At 40.2% G+C, this 21,240-nt stretch overlaps 1 protein-coding gene across 3 annotated transcripts in view; it reads left to right on the forward strand.

Annotated features, from left to right (window-relative positions):
* Positions 1-15,292, forward strand: part of HEATR3 (HEAT repeat containing 3) — a 40,640-nt gene extending 25,348 nt beyond the window's left edge. For 2 of the 3 annotated variants that reach the window (XM_042968726.1, XM_042968728.1), the window contains 3 exons: positions 5,888-6,031; positions 9,526-9,702; positions 14,446-15,291. In XM_042968726.1, the coding sequence (XP_042824660.1) occupies positions 5,888-6,031; positions 9,526-9,702; positions 14,446-14,568 (444 nt within the window). In that variant the 3' untranslated portion in view covers positions 14,569-15,291. Of the gene's footprint in view, positions 1-5,887; positions 6,032-9,525; positions 9,703-14,445 lie in introns of all 3 variants that reach the window. The other variant, XM_042968727.1, reaches the window with a different exon arrangement.
* Positions 15,293-21,240: the final 5,948 nt, after the last annotated feature.

Below are 21,240 nucleotides of genomic sequence, written 5' to 3' on the forward strand. Positions count from 1 at the left end.
GTTCAGTGTTTTCTGATTGCCATGAAAATGTCTTTTTCAGTTGCTTTTGTTTAGATCAGAACCCAAACAAGATCCACACATTGCTTTTGGTTGATACTTCCGTTTCAGTTTTTTTTTTTTTAATGGCTTTAGTGAGATTTAATTCACATACCATACGATTCACCCATTTGAAGTGTACCATTCAGTGGTTTTTAGTATATTCACAGGTTCTTAAATCTCTTAATTTAAAACATTTCCCCTACCAACCCCCCTCTCCCTTTTCTATTCATTTACTGAAGAACCTGTTATTTGTCTTGAAGAATTTTTCTCATTCTGAGATTTGGCTGGTTGCTAACAATGGTAATGTTAATGTGTCCCTCTGTGGTCCATATATCCTAGGAAGCTAGGTCTAGAGCCTTAATTAGATTTGGGATCAAATTTTTTGGCAAGAATAATTCATAGTGTTGTCTGTATTTTCTACTTTCCTATCACAAATTATGTATTTTCACAAATAGTGATGTTAAGATTAATCAGTGGATTCCTTAGTGGTTGTAGCCAGCAGGTATTACTGTTGTCTAGATCCGTTATTTTATCAGTGGTTGCAAAATGGACACATTCTAATCTTGTCATTTTTTTTTTACATTTATTAGCTGTGATTCTACTATAGAGAAAAACTTTCTGTCTCCTCAGTTATTTGGTAACTTTGAAATAAAGTCCATACCAGAAAGATGGGATAAGTGTATATGATTCTGCACCCCTACACTTTTCTCCAGAATAATATGTTAGTGCCCTCAGCAATCTCAGAAAGTGATCAGTGAGGTGTTTTTTTGTTTTGTTTTTAAATTTTTTTACATTTATTTATTTTTGAGAGAGAGAGAGAGACAGAGCACAAGTGGGGGAGGGCAGGGAGAGAGGGAGACAGAATCTAAAGCAGGCTCCAGGCTCTCACCTGTCAGCACAGAGCCCGATGCGGGGCTTGAACTCAAAAACTGTGAGATCATGACCTGAGCCGAAGTCGGACACTTACCCGACTGAGCCACCCAGGTGCCCCCAGTGAGGTTTTTTAAATATCATTATGAGGGGCGCCTGGGTGGCGCAGTCGGTTAAGCGTCCGACTTCAGCCAGGTCACGATCTCGCGGTCCGTGAGTTCGAGCCCCGCGTCAGGCTCTGGGCTGATGGCTCGGAGCCTGGAGCCTGTTTCCGACTCTGTGTCTCCCTCTCTCTCTGCCCCTCCCCCGTTCATGCTCTGTCTCTCTCTGTCCCAAAAATAAATAAAAAACGTTGAAAAAAAATTAAAAAAAAAAAATATCATTATGAACTCGTGGTTTTTAATAGATTTGTATTTCATTCCAGTATAAGCTTTTTTTCTTTGATGCAGAAACTGTCCCATCTGTCGGGACACTTGAGTGGCTTAGTTGATTAAGTGTCTGATTATTGATTTCGAGTCAGGTCATGATCCCAGGGTCATGGGATTAAGCCCCATGTGCTGAGTGTGAAGCCTGCTTAGGATTCTGTCTCCTTCTGTCCCTCTTGCTCGCCCACACACACACTCTCTCTCTCTCTCTCTCCCTCTAAAAAAAAAAAGAAAGAAAAGAAAAGAAATGATCCCGTCTGTCGGTAGTAGAAGTCTCTTCTCTGTGGCTCCTGAACCCACTAGATTTGAGAGCTTCTTGGGTACAAGCAGCTGTCCCAGACTCATCTTGTACTTTTCCTGCTTGAAACCTGGAGTCATTTTCCCCAGCAGCCCTAATATCTTTAGTGGGAAATTAAGTTTTGGAATACTTTTGCTATGTTGTCGTTGCTTCTGGACTTTTTTAGTGGAAATAGCTAGGAAATAAGAATTTCATGGGAAGAGAAAAAATAAATCACAATGTCATACTGATATTTCCAGTTTAAGTAAAAAGGCTAAAGTATTTTTACTGAACTTTTGATATATAATTGTATCTTTTTTGTACTGCAAATCTTGCTTCTTAGTGATGTTGAAATTATTTGCTTTATCCTACAGAATGTATTTAATAGTTTCAAGATAACAATGCTGTTATTACTAACAGTACCACAGCTGAATGTAGTTTAAGATTTCTTTGTGATTCTTCTTGTCCTTAGGAAAAATTCCTCCAAGACTGTACAAATTGCTGTGTTTTAAAGTTGCTTGAAAAAATTCTCTTTGTGGCTTGTTATAAAGTTAGTTTCAATTGTTTTAGCTTTCCTTTTTTTAAGAGTCCTTTTCTCATTTTGCTTTAATTTTTATTTTACACAATTTCAGTAACAAAACTGAAACAGGTTGGAGCGGCTGGCTGGCTCAGTCGGTAGAGCATGAGACTCTTAATCTCAGGGTTGTGAGTTTGAGGCCCATGTTGGGCATGGAGCCTAGTTCAAAAAAAAAAAAAACAAAAAACACAAAAACTGAAACAAGATATATTCAGAGGAAAATATGATATATACATACGATGGGATATTTTTCAGCTTTAAAAAGGAACGCAATTGTAATGCTATCACCTAGGTGAACCTTGAAGACATTACATTAAGTGAAATAAACCAAACACAAAGGACAAATATTGTATGATTCCATTTATGAAGTACCTAGAATAGTTAAATTCATAAGGACAGAATGTAGAACAATGGCTGTCAGGGGTTAGGGGAAGGAGAGAGTAGGGGCATCCTGTTTAAGGGGATGGAGTTCTGGGGGTGGATGGGTGATGGCTGGTTGCACAACAGTGTGAAAGTACTTCCTGCCACTGAGCTGTACAATTCAAAATGTATCCCTTTGGTCCTGTTCCTCCCTTTCTGGTAACCATCCATTTTGGTTTTTGATTTATCATTGTTTTGTTCTTATTTTAAAAACATAAGCAAATATGTAGGCATTTGTATTTCAGCCCTTTCTTAAAAGTAGTGCTTCTGCCCCTTGCTGTTTTTTCCTCCTTTATTAATCATCATAGTACATAGGTATCTTTCTCATTTCTTTCTTTTTTTTTTTTTTTAAATTTACTATTTCTTTTGAGAGAGAGATTGTGCGCAAGAGAGAGCATGTGCGCAAGTTGGGGAGGATTAGAGGGAGAGGGGGAGAGAGAATCCCAAGCAGGCTCTAGGCTGTCAGCACAGAGCTTGACACAGGGCTCGATCCCACAGACCATGAGACCATGAGACCATGACCTGAGCTGAAATCAAGAGTCAGATGCTTAACAAACTGAGCCACCCAAGCTCCCCTGTTACATCTTTTTTTACAGCTTCATATTATTTACTCCGTCGTGTAGGTGTTCCTTATTCATTCAACCTGTCTGCTATTGGTGGGTATTTTACTTTCCAGTCAGTCTTTGCTATTATAAATAGAACCGCAGCAATTGACTTTTTTACAGATGTTATTTTGTGTTTTTGCCATTGAATCTTGGGGATAGATGCCTAGAAGTGGGCTTGCTGGGTCAGGGAAGAGATGGAGTTCTAATTTTGCTAATTACTGCTGTAGTCCCCTCCGTAGACTTTGAGCCATCTTGACTCTCCACCAGCAGTGAGAGTGCCTGTTTTGCTGTAGCCACACCAGCAGGGTACATTGTCAGAATGTTGGATTTTAACCAGTTTGATAGCTGAGAAGTTATATCTCATTCTGATTTGCATTTCTCTTCTTCTGGGGAGATTGGATGTCTCTTTATGTATTTTAAGGGCCTTTGGTTTTGTTTTGTTTTGTTTTTCTGTAACTGTTCCCGTGTTTTCTCAGTTTTGCTATTTTGGTGGTGGTCTTTTTCTTCTTCATATATAAGGCCAAATCTTAGGGCCCCGCCCCCAGTCGACTTAAGCAGAAACTTTGGGGAGGGGCCCAGTGGTCTATATTTGAAGAAATCCTCTAGGTGGTTGGCATGCACACTAAGTTGGGGAAGCAGTGTGCTCTACCATCCTTGCTCCTTCCTTTCTAAAGTCTTCCAGTGTTGATCAATATGTCATGAGACCATACCACCCACTTCTCTTGGTTATAGCCATCCATAGGGTGCCCAAGGCACCCTTTGTTCCTTAAAGATTCCTGCTGTTGGGCTTTATTACTCTTCAATAGTCCTGTCGTGACTCTTCAGGATCCACATAGATGCTCCCCCAAGTGACCTGGCTTTGAAGTTCCTGGACCTCCCTTTCTCTGGCCATCTTGTCTTCCTTCCTACTTCTACTCCATGGCCACACCCTAGAGCACTGCTTCCCACACTTTATCTTGGTCCACAGTATAGTGAGAATGTCTCTGGTGCTTTTCTGTCAAATACAGTATGCGCTGTTGGTCTTTAGTATATAAACCTTAAATTTTTTTTCTTTGTATATTTGAGAATTTTCTTTCAAGATCATAACTTTTGACCCTTAGTTTCTTTGAAATGGGAATGGTAATAATGGAGAGAGGATTAGAAGACCCTATACTGTAGGGCCTATAGAAATATAAAGTATTTTTACTGATTTTGCATGATCCTCGCAGTAGCTTACTGGGTCAGTCTGATGTTTAAAGAGAATTACTCCCAGCTCATGCCCAGTTAATGTCTAGGCATTCATATATATTCAGGCCATAGATTTTCAGATAGGCTATGTATTGGGCATGAGCATGGAATTTGAGAACTAGAAGGACCCTGGCTCTCGAATGCTTTACAAAAAAAGGAAACCAGGGACTAGAGGTGCTGAATGACGGCACTAAGACTGGAGTGTGACTGTCCTGCTCCCCTGTCTAGTTCTCTATCTTGTAGGTTTGTGCACACTGGGCAACTTAACGTTTGTGAGTCATACTGGTAGTAAAGCAGCCTGCCTTCATCATTCATAGCAGCCTTGTTCTGGCTGTGAACAATCCTGTGGTTGGTGGGATTGTTTCCAGTAGAGTGTTTTCTAAGAAACCTGAGCCTATTAGCTATTTCCTTTAGATTTGGCAGAAGCAGTGCAGATGATTCAGAAATGAGCTTGTTTAGAATTGTTGAGTATCTTGGGGCACTTGGGTCAGTCAGTTGGGCATTTTACTCTTCATTTCAGCTCAAGTCATGATGTCACAGTTTGTGAGGTCAGGACCCATGTCAGGCTCTGCACTGACAAGGCAGAGCCTGGTTGGGATTCTCTCTGGATTCTCTCTCTTCCCCTCCAACTCTCAAAATAAATAAATAAACATTAAAAAAAACTGTTCAGTATTTTATATGTTTGTGTATATATACATATGTGCATTTTTGTGTGCATTACTTAATTCTCTTAGCCCCTCTGCATGGTTATCACTGTCCCTGCATTACTCATGGAGAAATGGAGAACTTAGTGGGGTCGAGTATTTTGCACAGGATTGCTAAGTGGTAAGGAGTAGAGCCAGGTTGTGAATTCAGGATGTCAGATTCCAAATCCAAAGCCCTTAGTTACCATGCTGGGCTGCTCCTCACAGGTGATAGCCTGGCAACATGATATTCGAATTCTCTTGTGATACCTGCGTCCACATATGTGTTCAGATTATCTTAAAATGAAAATTATCACTACATGGCAGAAGCACTATATAATTTCATGGTTTTTACAATCTCTAATAATTTACCATACCACACACATCTCAGGGTGAGTTCTTGCATAGATTCAGCCAATTTTTATTAAAGCTACATGATTTTATTTACATTTTCAAAAAGTTCTTATGATTAATGTTAAAAAGAAATTTGAATCTCTTTAGTCTGTGTACATCTGACCAAAAGTCTTCTTCAAATGAAACTAATAGGAAATGAAGCCCCTCTTACAGGCCTACAGCTATGGTAAATTGAGTAATAACAGTGACATGAACAGGCCTCATCTTAGTTTAAGAATACCAGCTGTATTTAGGAGCAATTAGAGTAAGTAATAACTTTTCTTAGTGACATTCCTGTCAGTCCTGTTGTGCATACTATTGGAACTGGTCGAGTTTAACACCATAAATACTCTCTTCTTCCTTTTCAACAGTGCATGACTCCCGATCAGCTGATGACATTGTGCACAGCCGGCATTCATAGTAGTAATACAGGGGTGAGAGTAAACGTTGTTAGTATTCTAGGAATCACTGGCAGCGTCCTTGCCAAAGAAGATGGAACACTGGAAACTCTTAAGGTAAGACAATATGCTTCTAATGTAAAATGTTAAATCATTAGAAACAGGGTAATTGTTGGTGTGGGATTTTTTTTTTTTTTTTCTGGGAGAGGGGGAGGGAGGGAAAGGAGGGAACATGAGTGAGCGAGGGATAGGCAAAGGGAGAGGGAGAGAGAATCCCAAGCAGGCTTCATGCCCAGTGCAGAGCCTGATGAGTGGCTCAATCTCATGACGGTAAGATCATGACCTGAGCCAAAGGCAAGAGTTGGACACTCAACCAACTAAGCCACTCAAGCACCCCAGTGTGGGATTTTTAAAAACTTCTGTGGACATCATGAGAAGAAATCCTATCAAGAATTTGCTTACTAAAGTACATTATTAAAATATGCCCTTTGAATTTGGCTTGATCTGCCTACATGAATTAGATAGGTACTTGAAAAGTTGAGTTGCATTTTGCCGTTTAACTTTATTCCAGAGATACTTTTTCAAAAATGAACTTGTCTGCAGTGAAAGACGAGTTCAGCATTGTCTCAGGTACCTCTGCTTTTGCTGTTACATAAAATATGAGCATGTTACATTCTCCTAGTGATGAAGGAACCGCTTGCCAGTTCTCTTAGCACGCCTGGCCAACATGCATTCTGAACAGTACCACACAGTGCCCTCTGATGACACTTCGTAAATTTGAAGCAGCAAGCTTCAACGTACTTGCTTCCAGCACTTCATCGAGGCACAGTCGCTCAGGAACTAATCTGCTCGAGACACAGCATCACTAGTAACTAAAAGGACAGTGATAGTAAAGTTACCCTTCATTGTGGTAATAATTGCTGAAGTATTAATTACTAATTCATGGGTACTAAACCATTTGTTAGGAAGTACTTAAGTTGCTAACAACTTTACAACAATGACTCATTTTTTTTAATGTTTATTTATTTTGAGAGAGAGAGACAAAGCATGAATGGATGAGGAGCAGAGAGAAAGGGAGACACAGAATCCGAAGCAGTCTCCAGGTTCTGAGCTGTCAGCACAGAGCCTGACATGGGGCTTGGATTCACCAACCGTGAGGTCATGACCTGAGCCGAAGTTGGACGTTCAACCAACTGAGCCACCCAGGCACCCGAACCATGACTCATTTTTTTTTTTTTTTTTCAACGTTTTTTTTTTTTTTTTTAATTTTATTTTTGGGACAGAGAGAGACAGAGCATGAATGGGGGAGGGGCAGAGAGAGAGGGAGACACAGAATCGGAAGCAGGCTCCAGGCTCCGAGCCATCAGCCCAGAGCCTGACGCGGGGCTCGAACTCACGGACCGCGAGATTGTGACCTGGCTGAAGTCGGACGCTTAACCGACTGCGCCACCCAGGCGCCCCACCATGACTCATTTTTAAGAACATTATTTTGAAAAGATACCTGCACATAACAAAACAGACAAGTAAAAAGAATATTAATGAAAAAACTCCTCTCCCTTTATAACTTTCCAAGCCCCCCCCCCAGTTTAACTGTAGAGAGGCAGCCACTGTTACCCCTTTCTTCTGTGTTATTCTAGATATATAGACACATAAACGAGAGAGAATGTAGCTGTGTGGTTGTGTGTGCGTATGACCATGTGCATGTTTAATCACTTCCCGCCCCTTAACGCTGTAATTCCCAAGGTCCACTTGAGCGGAGCAACAAGTTTTTCTCAGGCATAACATGAGATTTTTTTGAATGTTTGTATTTAGTCACATTTCCAAGCATGAAGCAAAGCAGAGGGGCACCTGAGTGGCTTAATCGGTTAAGCGTCCGACTTCGGCTCAGGTCATGATCTCATGGTTCGTGGGTTCAAGCCCTACATCGGGCTCTGTGCTGACAGCTCGGAGCCTGGAGCCTGCTTCCGATTCTGTGTCTCTCCCTCTGTCTGCCCCTCCCCCACTCACACTCTGTCTCTCTCTCTCTCTCAAAAATAAACATTAAACATTTTTTAAAAAAATGTTTTAAAGCTCGGTATTAAAGGCATCATGGTATTTTGCCCCTGTTGGTTCAGTATGCATGTCTTAAAAATAGGGACAGTTTGTGGCATAACCACCATTATCACACCTTACACAGTCAGCAATCACGTCTCATACATGGTCCATATTCAGATGTTTTCAGTTTCAAAAACATTTATTTATGGATAGTTCGTTTAAACCAGGATTTAAGTCAAGTCTATGTGTTGTGTTTGGTTGTGGATCTTCTAAGCCTCTCTCAATCTGGAAACTTCTCCCTGGCAGTGCCTACCACTACCTGTTTGTTTGTTTGTTTCTTCCTTTCTTCCTTTCTTTTTGAGTAAGCTCTATGCCCATCGTGGGGCTTGAACTCAAAACCCCGAGATCACGAGTCACACACTGTACCAGCTGAGTCAGCCAAGCACCCCTACCACCACCTGTTTTTTTCCTCAATTCCTAGGGTTGTCTCATGGTTTCCAACCTTCTGGATTTGTCGGATTGCTTCCTTGTGTTGTTAAGCTTGTTCTTTTATTGTCTGTATTTTCTGTAAACTGGAGGTTAGATCTAAAGGCTAGGTTAGATTCAGATTCAGGCTAATCTTTTTAATAAGACTACTTCCTACGTGATACTGTGTGTTTCATATTTTATTATAGAATATTGAATCTAAACACTATTCTAGAGGTTGTCTGTATTACTTAAATTCAGATAAGGAAATTGGGGCCCAGAGTGGGTAATGAACTGTCCAAGAGTCAGGCTGTTATTTACGTCACAGCTGGAGCTTGGACTCACTATTCTTAGCATTTCCACTCTCCCACTGATAGTACCAGATGTGCACATCACCCTTAAGACATAAAGGATGACGGAGAACAGCCAAAACAAAGTAAGTTTACTTTTGAACAATTCTTCACAGATTGGGAATGGCCTGTTCATTAGCCAGCTAATTGTCAAAGTATGGATGGGTGTTAAAGATCATTACAGGGAAGCACTTTTTTTTTTTTTTAACATATATTTATTTGCATCTTGACATGACAGGGAAAGCTTTTTGAGGGAGATGGGAAAAATTTAATTTCCAAAGTCAATCTCTCATAGATCATTTATGGATTTTAATTTATTTTATTTAGGAATGTAAACTTAATTTATCTAGTTTATATTATACATGGTGTATTTATAAATACATGTGAAGTCTTTAATTTTTAGTTTTTCAAAGTTTAAAAAAAAATTTTTTTAAGTGTATTTATTTTGAGAGAGACAGAGCATGAGCAGGGGAGGGGCAGAGAGAGAGAGAATCCCAAGCAGGCTCTGCACTGTCAGCACAGAGCCCAACACGGGGCTCAGACTCACAAAACCATGAGATCATGATTAGAGCTGAAATCAAGAGTTGGACGCTCAACTGACTGAGCCACCCAGGTGCCTCAGTTCTTTCAAAAAAATTTGTCTCTGGCATTTCTGAGTTTTAAAAGACCATGTGTGAATTGTTGCCACATTCAAAGTTAGTATGGATTTTGGAAACTGAGGTTAGAATATTGGACAATAACAGTGTGTTTTGTTGTCTCCAGACCATCGGGTGCTTTCTGCTTGAGGTTGCCACTAAAGATCCCTCCCTCGTGGTGGCAGGGGAAGCCTTGGATGCCCTCTTCGATGTTTTTGCAGATGGGAAAGAAGCTGAAAGGGCCTCAATTCAAATTAAACTGTTGTCTGCTCTGAAAGAATTCCAGCCAGTCTTCAAAACGAAGGTATGTAGCTGTTCTGTTTAGAAATGCTTAGGTCTCAGGGAGCCTGGGTGGCTCAGTCAGTTGGGCGTCTGACTTCAGTTCAGGTCATGATCTCACACTTCGTGAGTTCGAGCCCCACATCGGGCTCTGTGCTGACAGCTCAGAGCCTGGAGCCTGCTTCGGATTCTGCATCTCCCTCTGTCTCTGCCCCTCCCCTGCTCACGCTCTGTCACTCTCTCTCTCTCTCTCTCTCAAAAATAAGTAAACATTAAAAAAATATTAAAAAAAAAAAAAAAAAAAGAAATGCTTAGGTCTCAACGTCCTACGAGAAGGGGGTGTGTGTAGTTCCCTTCATGCAATTGCAGTGATTCGCAGCACACTTCATCCTCAGAACTGAAGAATGCTTGTTGGCTGAGTCAGAGCTCCGTCCTTTCTGTTGAATCACTGTGATGTGGGCCGAAAAGGGGTAGACGAGGTCCCCCCCTTGCCACAACAGTTCAGTAGTGCTAACAGTACTCCTGTAGAAGCGCTGAAGTCTGTCGCCTACAAAGCACTTTCGTATACATTGTAAACTTACTTTATATCATTAGAGGTAATTCATTACAGCTGGATTTCCACATTATGAGTATTTCCCTTTGATGCTCTGAAAAAAGGGGCAAAGTCCAGACTGATCTCTGTTGGAGAATGTAGCTACCTTCATTGGCCCATTTATTTACTTATTAGTTTGCTTATGTTTATTTATTTATTTTGAGATAAAGACAGAGCACACAAGCAGGGGAAGGGCAGAGAGAGAGGGAGAGAGAGAATCCCAAGCAGGCTCTGCACTGTCAGCACAGAGCCCGACGCGGAGCTCGAACCCACAAACTGTGAGATCATGACTTGAGCCAGATGCTTAACTGACTGAGCCACCCAGGCTTCCCCTTTTTATTTATTTTTTGTTGCAATAGAAACATCAAAACTAACTTTTGGTTAAAAAGTAATTTTCAAATACTTGGTGGCTGGGGGAAAGCAACCAGTAATTTAAAAAAAATTTTTTTTAAGTTTTATTTGTGTGAGAGAGAGGGCAGGGAAGGGGCAGAGAGAGAGAATCCCAAGCATGCTCTGCGCTTACAATGAACTGTGAGATCATGACCTGAGCTGAAATGAAGAATTGGATGCTCAACCTACTGAGCCACCCAGGCACCCTGCAACTAGGAATTTTAAAAACAGCCTTGAATCACATGTCTACAAGTTTAAGTTAACCATTCTCCACTTACCTAAGTCTCCATTTCTGGGAGAGCCCAGCTATCTCAGTCTGTGGAGCATGCAACTCTTGATCTCAGGGTTGTGGGTTCAAGCCCCATGTTGGGTATAGAGTTACTTAAAAATAAATAAATAATAATGATAATAAAAATAAATAAATACAAAATCTCCATTTCTGAATTATGTCATTTTGAGAAATAAAAATACTTGTATTTTTTGCTTTTAGATTTTAAATTAAACAGTTGCTTTAAAATCTTTGTCAAAAGAGGGGCGCCTGGGTGGCTCGGTTGGTTAAGCCTCTGACTTTGGCTCAGGTCATGATCTCACAGTCTGTGAGTTCAGGCCCCGCGTCAGGCTCTGTGCTGACAGCTCAGAGCCTGGAGCCTGTTTCAGATTCTGTGCCTCCCTCTCTCTCTGCCCCTCCCCTGTTCATGCTCTGTCTCTGTCTCAAAAATAAATAAACGTTAAAAAAAAAAAAAATTTTTAAATCTTTGTCAAAAGAATAGAGGTTTTGGTGAAAAATTAGCTTACTTCTGTTGTTTTCCAGTATATTTCTTTTATCTAACAGGCTTCTAATGCAGATTTCAGTTCTCGAGGAGAGAACTCTGTGATAGCTTTTTAGGAGAATATGACTGTATGTCTAATAATTTAATAACTGTGAAGTAACTGCTTGAGCTAAAGCCAACCTTATATGTCTAATACCTTAAATTTTCTGAAGTTCTTTTGAGGCATAAAATAGAATTTTCCAGAAGAAAAGAAAAACAGCAACACACACCGTGCACATTCTATGTCATAGTTACAACTGGAGTCAGTGTTGGTTTAAGAACATCAGTATTGGGGGGTGCCTGGGTGGCTCAGTCGGTTAAGTGACCAACTTCGGCTCAGGTCATGCTCTCACGGTTCGTTGGTTCAAGCCCCAGATGAACCAACAGCTCAGAGCCTGGAGCCTGTTTCAGATTCTGTGTCTCCCTCTCTCTGACCCTTCCCCGTTCATGCTCTGTCTCTCTCTGTCTCAAAAATAAATAAACATTAAAAAAAAATTAAAAAAAAATAAGCATTAAAAAAAAAAGAACATCAGTATTGGTTTGTTTTTAACATTTTTATGTTTCAGCATCATGTATTTAAAAACGTAGTAATAGTGGCTAACATTTATTAAGATTCACCAGTTTGTAATTTAAGTTGAATGGTTTATCCCTAGTTGAGGCCTGTAGGTTTGTTTCCTGGGTTGTTAAGTTTTTTTTAATTGAGATACATTTGACCTATAGCTTTATATTAGTTTTAGGTGTTCAGCATAATGATTTGATACGTGTATATATAGGGAAATAATTACTACAATAAGTTTGGTTAACATCCATCACCACACACAATTGCAATTTTTTTTTCTTGTGATGAGAACTTTTAAGAACTTTTAAGCTTCTGCGCTCATAGTAACTTCCAAATGTATGATCAGAGCTGCTAACTACAGTCACCATGCTGAACATGACATCTCCATGACTTATTTATCTTGTAACTAGAAGTTTGTGCCTTTTGGCCCACTTTGCCCATGTTTGTCTGTTTTTTAAGCAGTGAAGTTTTATTCTCCCCTGTTTTCTGCCTCATTGGTAACCACATTGAAGGATGTTTCTCCACATAAAGACGGATATGAACTAGTGTTTCCCTCTTTGTTATCCAAACCGTAGACTAACATATTCCCAATCCAGTACTTTGTGTGTTTTCACGTAACACTGTCTCCTAGAGATATTTCCATACCAATATTAGTGGGTGTGTCCAATTGTTCTTAGAGGGTACGGGGCCTTGAAACTTCTGAAAGAGGAGTCTGCAAGGTAAGGAGAAAATATCCCCTGTTTCCCTGCAGCTGCAAGGAAAGCAGATGTGGTTGAGCCTTCAAACTACAGAAACCAGTGTGTAGGGAGGAGTTATGTAAACTATGAACCAGCAAAATAACCCCTAACCTCTGTTCCGATTGATTTTCCTACTTAATATGCATTGCTCTGGTAATGATGTTTAATTATTTTTCTTTTCTCAAAGGTATAAAGCCCTAGTGAAATTTCTTTGTTAGCCAGAAAGGCAGCCTGTAGTTTTTCATATGAAGCTCCTCTGTGAATGAAGCCACAATTGCATTAAAGACTGTTTGGTATATATTTAGCCCCGAGTTGCATTTAAACACTATATAAGGGGTGCCTGGGTGGCTCTGTTGGTTGAACATTCGACTCTTTTCAAGTATATATATATTTTAAGTTTATTTTTGGGGGGGGGAGGGGCAGAGAGAGAGAAAGAGAGAGAATCCCAAGTAGGCTCACCACTCAGCACAGAGCCTGATGTGGGGCTTGAACTCCCAAATCATGAGGTCTTGACCTGAGCCAAAGTCAGATGCTTAACCCAGTGAGCCGCCCAGCCTCCCCTAAAGATATTTTCTTTATTTTTTTATTTTTATTTTGAGAGAGAGGGGGTGCGCCAGCATGGGGAGAGGCAGAGAGAGAAGAGAGACAGAGAATCCCAAGCAGGCTCTGTGCTGTCAGCTCAGAACCCAATGCAGCTTGGTATCAGGAACCAGGAGATCACGACCTGAGGCAAAATCAAGAATTGAATGCTCAGGGGCGCCTGAGTGGCTCCTTCAGTTAAGTGCATCTGACTTGAGTTTTGGCTCAGGTCACGATCTCACATGGGATCGTGGGATCGATCTCTGCATTGGGCTGTGTGCTGACAATGTAGACTCCGCTTGGGATTCTCTGTTTACCTCTCTCTCTGCCCCTCTCCTGTGCATGTGCACGTGTTCTCTCTCTCTCTGTCTCTGTCTCTGTCTCTCTCTCTCTCTCAAGTAAACATTAAAAAAAGAACCCACTATACAATGCGTTTTACTAAAGAACTTCTCTAGAACGGTGCCTCTCAAAATTGCCCTGTGATCAGCAGCATCGTAATCACCTGGTGTTTTGTTACAAATGCAAATTTCCAGACCCAAGTCCAGACATGCTGAAAATCAGAAACTGTGGATGGGCCCACCCGTCTGTTTTTGTTTTTGTTTTTGTTTTTATGTATGTATGTATGTATTCGTAGAGAATGCGCCTGAGTTGGGGAGGAGCAGAAAGAATCCCAAGCAGACCCCAGTGTGGGGCTTGAACTCTTGAACCATGAGATTACGACCTGAGCCTAAGTCGAACGTTTAACCGACTGAGCCACCCAGGTGCCCTGTGTTTTTTTAACAAGCCTTCCAGATGATACTGTTGCATGCTAAAATTTCAGAACCACTGCTCTAGACTGGAGGCGAGGTCTAGTTCACATACCATAAACCTTATTCTTTGGAACTCTACAATTCAGTCGTTCTTGTAACTATTGTTTACAAGGTGCATAATCTTACCTTATCTTTATGGCTCACACACTATATTCTTTTACCTTGGAAAGTGAGACTCTTTCACCATATTCTAGCAGCTCTTTTTTTCTGAAAATAAATACACCCAAAATCAAATGCTATCTTATCTAAAGGAATTAGTAATATATATCAAATCACATATGATTTTTTGGCAGATACGAAAAGAAGGGAGAGGTAAATACAGTCCAGATCAGCTGTGTGTTCTCGACAATGTGAAGATGAATTTGAGAAGGTTTGTCGCTTACCAAGAAACCGTTGAGAAAAGACTGACTACTTGAACTACTGAAAGACCAGTTCTTGCCCCAAGTGTTCAATGCTAAAAAGTACCGAAGGGTTTCCTTTGAGTGTATGTGTTTCTAAAAGTCATTTTTTAAATCCCCATATCCTGTACATTAATTTGAAGTTTGCAAAAACTTCAAAACCTGTCGGAAACTCTTTTGAGCTCTGGGATCTCTGTGGCATTTCTAGTTTCTGTAAGTGATGTTTCCTGCATGTTTTAATCACTGGAAACACGAAGAGGGGAAGAGTAGAAACACAAAGGAATCTCAGGTGGCTCTTCATCAGCAGCAAAGAAACTTTCAAACAATCATGTTTTCCTTGAATTTTGCAGGAAGAGAAAATCCAAAGCATTGCTTGGATGCTCTTTAAAGCAAGTATCATTTTATATGTGCTGCCAGAGTGAGCAAGCCAAGTATCATTTTATATTAGAGGAATCTTTAACTAAATATGAAGACAAGCTTTTAAAAAGGATTTTGGTATGAAGTAAAGCAATTACATTTACCCCTTCTGAGGAAGTGAGTGGATTGAGTTTGTATTCCAACTATTTAGTAGAATATACTAATGAATTAATGAGACCATTGTCATCCTCTACAAATGGAGCTGATCAGTTACTGCTGTGTAACATCACTCCTTGTTTAATTTGATATGGAATCAGAATTAGGAGAGAATATTTTTCAATAAATAACTTGGTAATTGAAAACTTTGTGTCTTACAAAGTCTTTTTTAAGATACCAGATAATCCTGTTCCTGGGTTGTTTGCTTGCTAATGGATATTGCTTTGACTGTATGTGAGACATTAAAAAGACTTACAGCAGGAATCCCCAGCATTACTCTTCAATGTCCTTGCATTAATAGGGTGACAGCTGGAGCAGGGGATGGGGGAGTTTCAGTGACATCATTGTCTGAGGGCGGCGGGGGGCGGGGGGGGGGGCTCTGGACCAGCTCCATTGTCCATTCATTTGCCTGATCAGAAGAGTTGTTGATGAAGATTTGGAAATTTCCCCACAATTGATCTCAGTTGTCCTGTTAAAAGGCCCAGTACCTAGTGTAGGGCTTACCTTTCTCATCTAGGTAACATCTGTCACTTCACACACTTCAATTTTTTTCCTTGTGATGAGAACCTTTAAGATTTACTCTCTTAGTAACTTTCTAATACACAATACAGTATAGCTATTGTCACCGTCACATTACATCCCCATGACTTATAACCGAAAGTTTGTACCTTTTGTCTCCCTTCACCCATATTGCCATCCCTGCCCCCACCCCGCTCCACACACACACTTCAGGCAACCACCAATATGTTCTCTGTATCTATGAGCTCAGGTTTTTTTGTTGATCCCTCATATATGTGAGATCATACACTATTTAATTTTCTCTAACTTCATTTCACTTAGCATAATGTCCTCAAGGTCCATACATAATGTTGCAAATGACAGGATTGCTTTCCTTGTGGCTGAGTAGTGTTCCATTGTGTGTGTGTCGGGGGTGTATACACACACACACACACACACACATGCACACACTTTTTCTTTATTCATTGATGGACACTTAGGTTGTTTCTATGTCTTGGCTATCATAAATTATGCTGCAGTGAACATGAGATGTACAGATATACTTTTGAGGTAGTGTTTTAGTTTCCTTTGGATATATACTCAGAAGCAGAATTGCTGGGTCATATGGTAGTTTGTTTTCAGTTTTTTGAGGAATGTCTGTACGTTTCCACAGTGGTTGCACCAAGTTACATTCCTACCAACAGTGCATGCGGGTTTCCTTTTCTGCACATCCTCACCAACACTTGTTTTCTTTTGGATACTAGTCGTTCTCACAGGTGTGAAGTGGTATCTCATTGTGGTTTTGAGAGAAGGATTCTTTCAATGAAGAACAGCCTCAGACTTCTCTCTGCTTCAGATATTTACAGACTATAATTATTTTCAAGGAAAATAAAATGTCTAATTCTAGCACAGGCCCTAATACCTAGTAGGGTCTTGATGAATATTTGTTGAATGAATAAATGTTAGTGAGTTTCTGTTTTATTAAGCAACCTCTAAAGCAGTCGTCCCGTAGAATACTAGAAGGGGAGGTCTTACATAGAAAACATGCCATCCAGAAATTTCAGAGTCTAAGGCGTTGGTAGTTTGGCTTGTATCGTTACATTTAATTTTGCTATTTGAACAACAGGGAAAGGTGGGAAAAGATTAAATATACTTTGTGGCTCTGTTTACATAATAGCTCAGTAGAGCATGCAAAATTATTCACGGCACAGTATAATAGAAACTATCGTTTTCTCCTGTATGACTATAGGGAAAAAAAATCTTTATTTTTATTTTTAATATTTGTTTCGAGAGAGAGAGAGCAGAGAGAGTGCACATGCACACACACACAAGCAGGGGAGGGGAAAATAGAGAATCCCAAACAGGCCCCGTGCTGTTAGCGCAGAGTCCAACGTGGGGCTCCATCCCATGACTGAGATCACAACCTGAGCCAAAATCAAGACTCAGATGCTTAACTGACTGAGCCACCCAGCCACCTCAAACAGTCTACTTCAAAATATATTTATTTGTAAATCATCCAGAATAGTCCAGTAGAAATGAGCACTATTTTAAGTGTTGAAGTACAAACTCAGGTGAGATCTGTTGTTTTAGGAGATATTTTTAAGTGTTCAACCTACCATGGCATGTTTGCCCAAAGGAAATGAAAATCACTGCTTTACTTCTCATTTTTTTAACTTCGGGGGGGGGGACCTTTAAGATGGAAATTATTTTATTTTATTTTATTTTATTTTATTTTATTTTATTTTATTTTATTTTATTTTAACTTTTTTAATGTTTTTATTTATTTTTAAAGGAGAGAGAGAGACAGAGCATGATCGGGGAGGAGCAGAGAGAGAGGGAGACATAGAATCTGAAGCAGGCTCCAGGCTCTAAGCTGTCAGCACAGAGCCTGATGCAGGGCTTGAACTCACGAACTGTGAGATCATGACCTGAGCCGAAGTCGGACGCTTAACCGACTGAGCCACCCAGGCGCCCTATTTTATTTTAAAATAGAATTGATTTTGAAATATCAGTCCTTTAATTACATTTCTTTATTTGCAATTTTATCTCTTGCTTTTATTTAGCCTTTTGAAGAAGTACCTTTGAGTTGTCAGGATAGGGAAGGGCCCTTATCTTTTCGGCATTCCTGTTCACCCAGTTCTGCTGGAGGCTTGCTTCCTGCCTTTTTGAAATTGCATGGACCAATATTTGATTGTATTTAGCCAATAGATAGGACATGAGCAATTTTACAACTCACTTCACAATATCCAGAAATTCTTTATTTTCAGGAACAATAATAAAATCATACTATAGTATTTTAAAATATCCACTTTGAGCAGAAGACTCCTTGTCTGTGCCATTTGATTTTTGTAAAGTATGGATTTCTAGTACATGTGTAGCCCATACATCTGTCCCTTCAAAAGAAAGTTTTTCATTGTTTCTGTCCTACTAATGCTTTAAGTCTTCTAAGTAGACCATGACACTCATAGATTGTCTGTTACCAAAGAAATTCTTGGCCTCTTGGATGATTCCACCATAGGACTTGGAAAGTTGTGAAGCCTGTGGACAAATGGTGTCTTCTTTTCTGGGGCAGCTTATTAGACCATCCTTATGACTGCACTGGGTCCATTGTGCCCTGTGTCTGTATTTACTGTCCACTTATAGACCCTGATCCGCCTCCCCTCTTGTCAATTTTGTGACCTGCCCTAGAATTTTATAATAAACTTTATTTATTTTTCAACGTTTTTTATTTATTTTTGGGACAGAGAGAGACAGAGCATGAACGGGGGAGGGGCAGAGAGAGAGAGGGAGACACAGAATCGGAAACAGGCTCCGAGCCATCAGCCCAGAGCCTGACTCGGGGCTCGAACTCACGGACCGCGAGATCGTGACCTGGCTGAAGTCGGACGCTTAACCGACTGCGCCACCCAGGCGCCCCTAAACTTTATTTTTTTGATAGCCACGATGAATTTTTGCTGCGTATAGCCGGAAAATGCCTGTTAATTTTCTAGAACTTTTTCTGGACATATCCATCTATACATCCATCAAATAATACATTGTTTCTATAATGGGAACATACTGTTCTATAACTTGGCTTTTTTCTGTAACAGTAATTTATGAATGTATTGTTATGTCAGAATCATCGTTAGGTCTAATGGTAGCCTTTTCTTTTTGAAAATGAAAACTACTTCATTTCTATTAGATGTTCTGTTAGATCTTAGTTTGATAGGTTGGGGTAAGGTTTGCTTTTCTCTGCCTGTTCTCGAGACAGCATTTTTAAACATTCTTTTGAGTCTTCCGGTGGTTTGGAGAGTTTAATCTTCTCATTTGTTGAACCTAATCCCAAACTGTATACAAAATAAACTCATAGGAAAATAAATAAATACATACATAAGCCCATAGAAACTCTAGGATGAGGACCAAAGACTTAGAAATCTAGTACTTGTTTTACAGTAGTAATTCTCACCCTTTTTCAGGTCATTAATTTCACTTAGAATCTGATGAAAACCATAGACTCCTCAACTAAATGCACTGCATTAATTATCTTTTGTGTAACAAGTTACCCTGAAATTGGTAGCTTAAAATAATGAAATTTATTATCTCTTAGTTTCTGTGGGCCAGGAATTCAGGAGCCACTTAGCTGGGTGTTTCTTCCTCAGGGTCTCACGAGCTTGCAGCAAAGATGCTGGCCATGGCTGCAGTCAACCGAAGTCTTGACCGGTGCTGGAAGATTTCTTCCAAGGTGGCTCACTCACATGGCTGTTGGCAGGAGGCCTCATTCCTCACTGTGAGTGTCATCATGACATAGCACCTGGCTGCCCCCAGTGTCAGTGTTCCAAGAGAGAGGAGGAGAAAACTAGTCTCACAAGTTACATAGTCACTTTTGCCACATTTTTATTTGATGTTAAGTCACTAAGTCCAATCCATACTCACGTAGAGGAAAATTAAGTTGCGCTTTAAAAAAAAAAATTTTTTTTTAATGTTCATTGATTTTTGAGAGAGAGAGAGCGAGCTGGTGTGCCAGCAGGGGAGGGGCAGAGAGAGAGGGAGACAGAATCCCAAGCAGGCTCTGCACTGTCAGCACAGAGCCCAATGCGGGGTTTGAACGCACAGACCATGAGATCATGACCTGAGCCAAAATCAAGAGTCAGATGCTTAACCAGCTGAGCCACCCAGGCACCCCTAAGTTGCACTTCTTGAAGTGAGATGTATTAAAGAATTGTTAGATGTAGATATATTTTTTTTTCAAAGTTTTTTATTTGTAAGTATTCAAAGTATTTTATTTTTAAGTAATCTCTACCCCTGATGTGGGGCTTGGACCTACAACCCCAAGATCGAGTCACATGGTCTACTGACTGAGCCAGCTGGGTGCCCCAGTAGACATATTTTGAAATCACCACATGCACATACCTTTATATTTTGCTTAGGGATTCAGAATGTTTTTGGATTTATTTGATTTATTTACCTGATTTATGGACATCAGGTTGAGAATTGCAATTTTGTACTGCAGTTGGTTACTCTTCAAGGTTTAAGTTAGAAGGTATTCTGAGCAACTCTAGATGCAATTGTTTCTTAATAAATATTACACAGATATTTACCACCATTTTAGTTTTTCTTCCCAATGAATGAAGTGAAAGTAGTTGAAACATAAAGTAACTCAAGTTTCTAACTTGCTTTTATGTGCAATCATTTCAATGGTTTCCATTACTCACAAGATACAAAGTTTCAAGTCCTTTGCTATATCCTGCAAGTAGCATGACCACATGGCCAGGTTTGCCTGACTAGGATTGTGCCTGTCAGACCAGCGTAATTATTATTTTTTTTAAGTTTTTATTTTTTACTTACATTTTTGAGAGAGAAAGCAGGTGTGAGTCAGGGAGGGGCAGAGAGAGAGGGAAAGAGAGAGAATTCCAAGCAGGCTCTGCACTGCCCACAACGCAGAGCCAGATGTGGGGTTCGAACCCACGAACCGCAAGACCATGACCTGAGCTGAAGTCAGATGTTTAACCGACTGAGCCACCCAGGCGTCCCCCAGCATAATTATTGATGGCACTGTATTTGACTGCCAAAACGGCCCTGGATGAAGATTAAAATAAATTGATGAGACACTGTGAGATCTAGAATTGGGGCTGGGACCAGGATAGAAAGAGCTATAATGGACTGAGACAACTGACCATGTCCAACTTGCAATGTGGAGTAGATGATAGCGTTTTATCAGTGTTAGATTCCCTGTTTCTATCACTGTAGTCATGAAAGAGAATGTCCTTGTAAAGGGGCAGGATGTCCCTTGACTTCCTCTCCAGTGATCCCGAAAAATAATCATTTATATATAAATGTAGAGAGAATCATGAAGCAAACGGACAAAAGGTAAACAAACAGTAAATCGGGAAAGGGTACATGGACTTCTCTGAACCATCCTTGCAACTTCTCATTGTTTGAAATTATATTAAAATAAAAACTTAGAAAATGAATATTTAAAAGGCTGAAAAGTACTCCAGTTTAGACATTAAATTATAGGATTATCCTACCCATAACTCCTTGCATAGTCTGGTCCTGCTTGACCCTCTGGTCTCCTGTTCTGCTCTCTGCCTCACTCTAAGCTTAAGCCATTCTGTCCTTTACTCATTTGTGTGAGCATGT

This window comes from Panthera tigris, chromosome E2 (assembly GCF_018350195.1).
Source record: "Panthera tigris isolate Pti1 chromosome E2, P.tigris_Pti1_mat1.1, whole genome shotgun sequence".
Taxonomy (NCBI): Eukaryota; Metazoa; Chordata; class Mammalia; order Carnivora; family Felidae; genus Panthera; species Panthera tigris.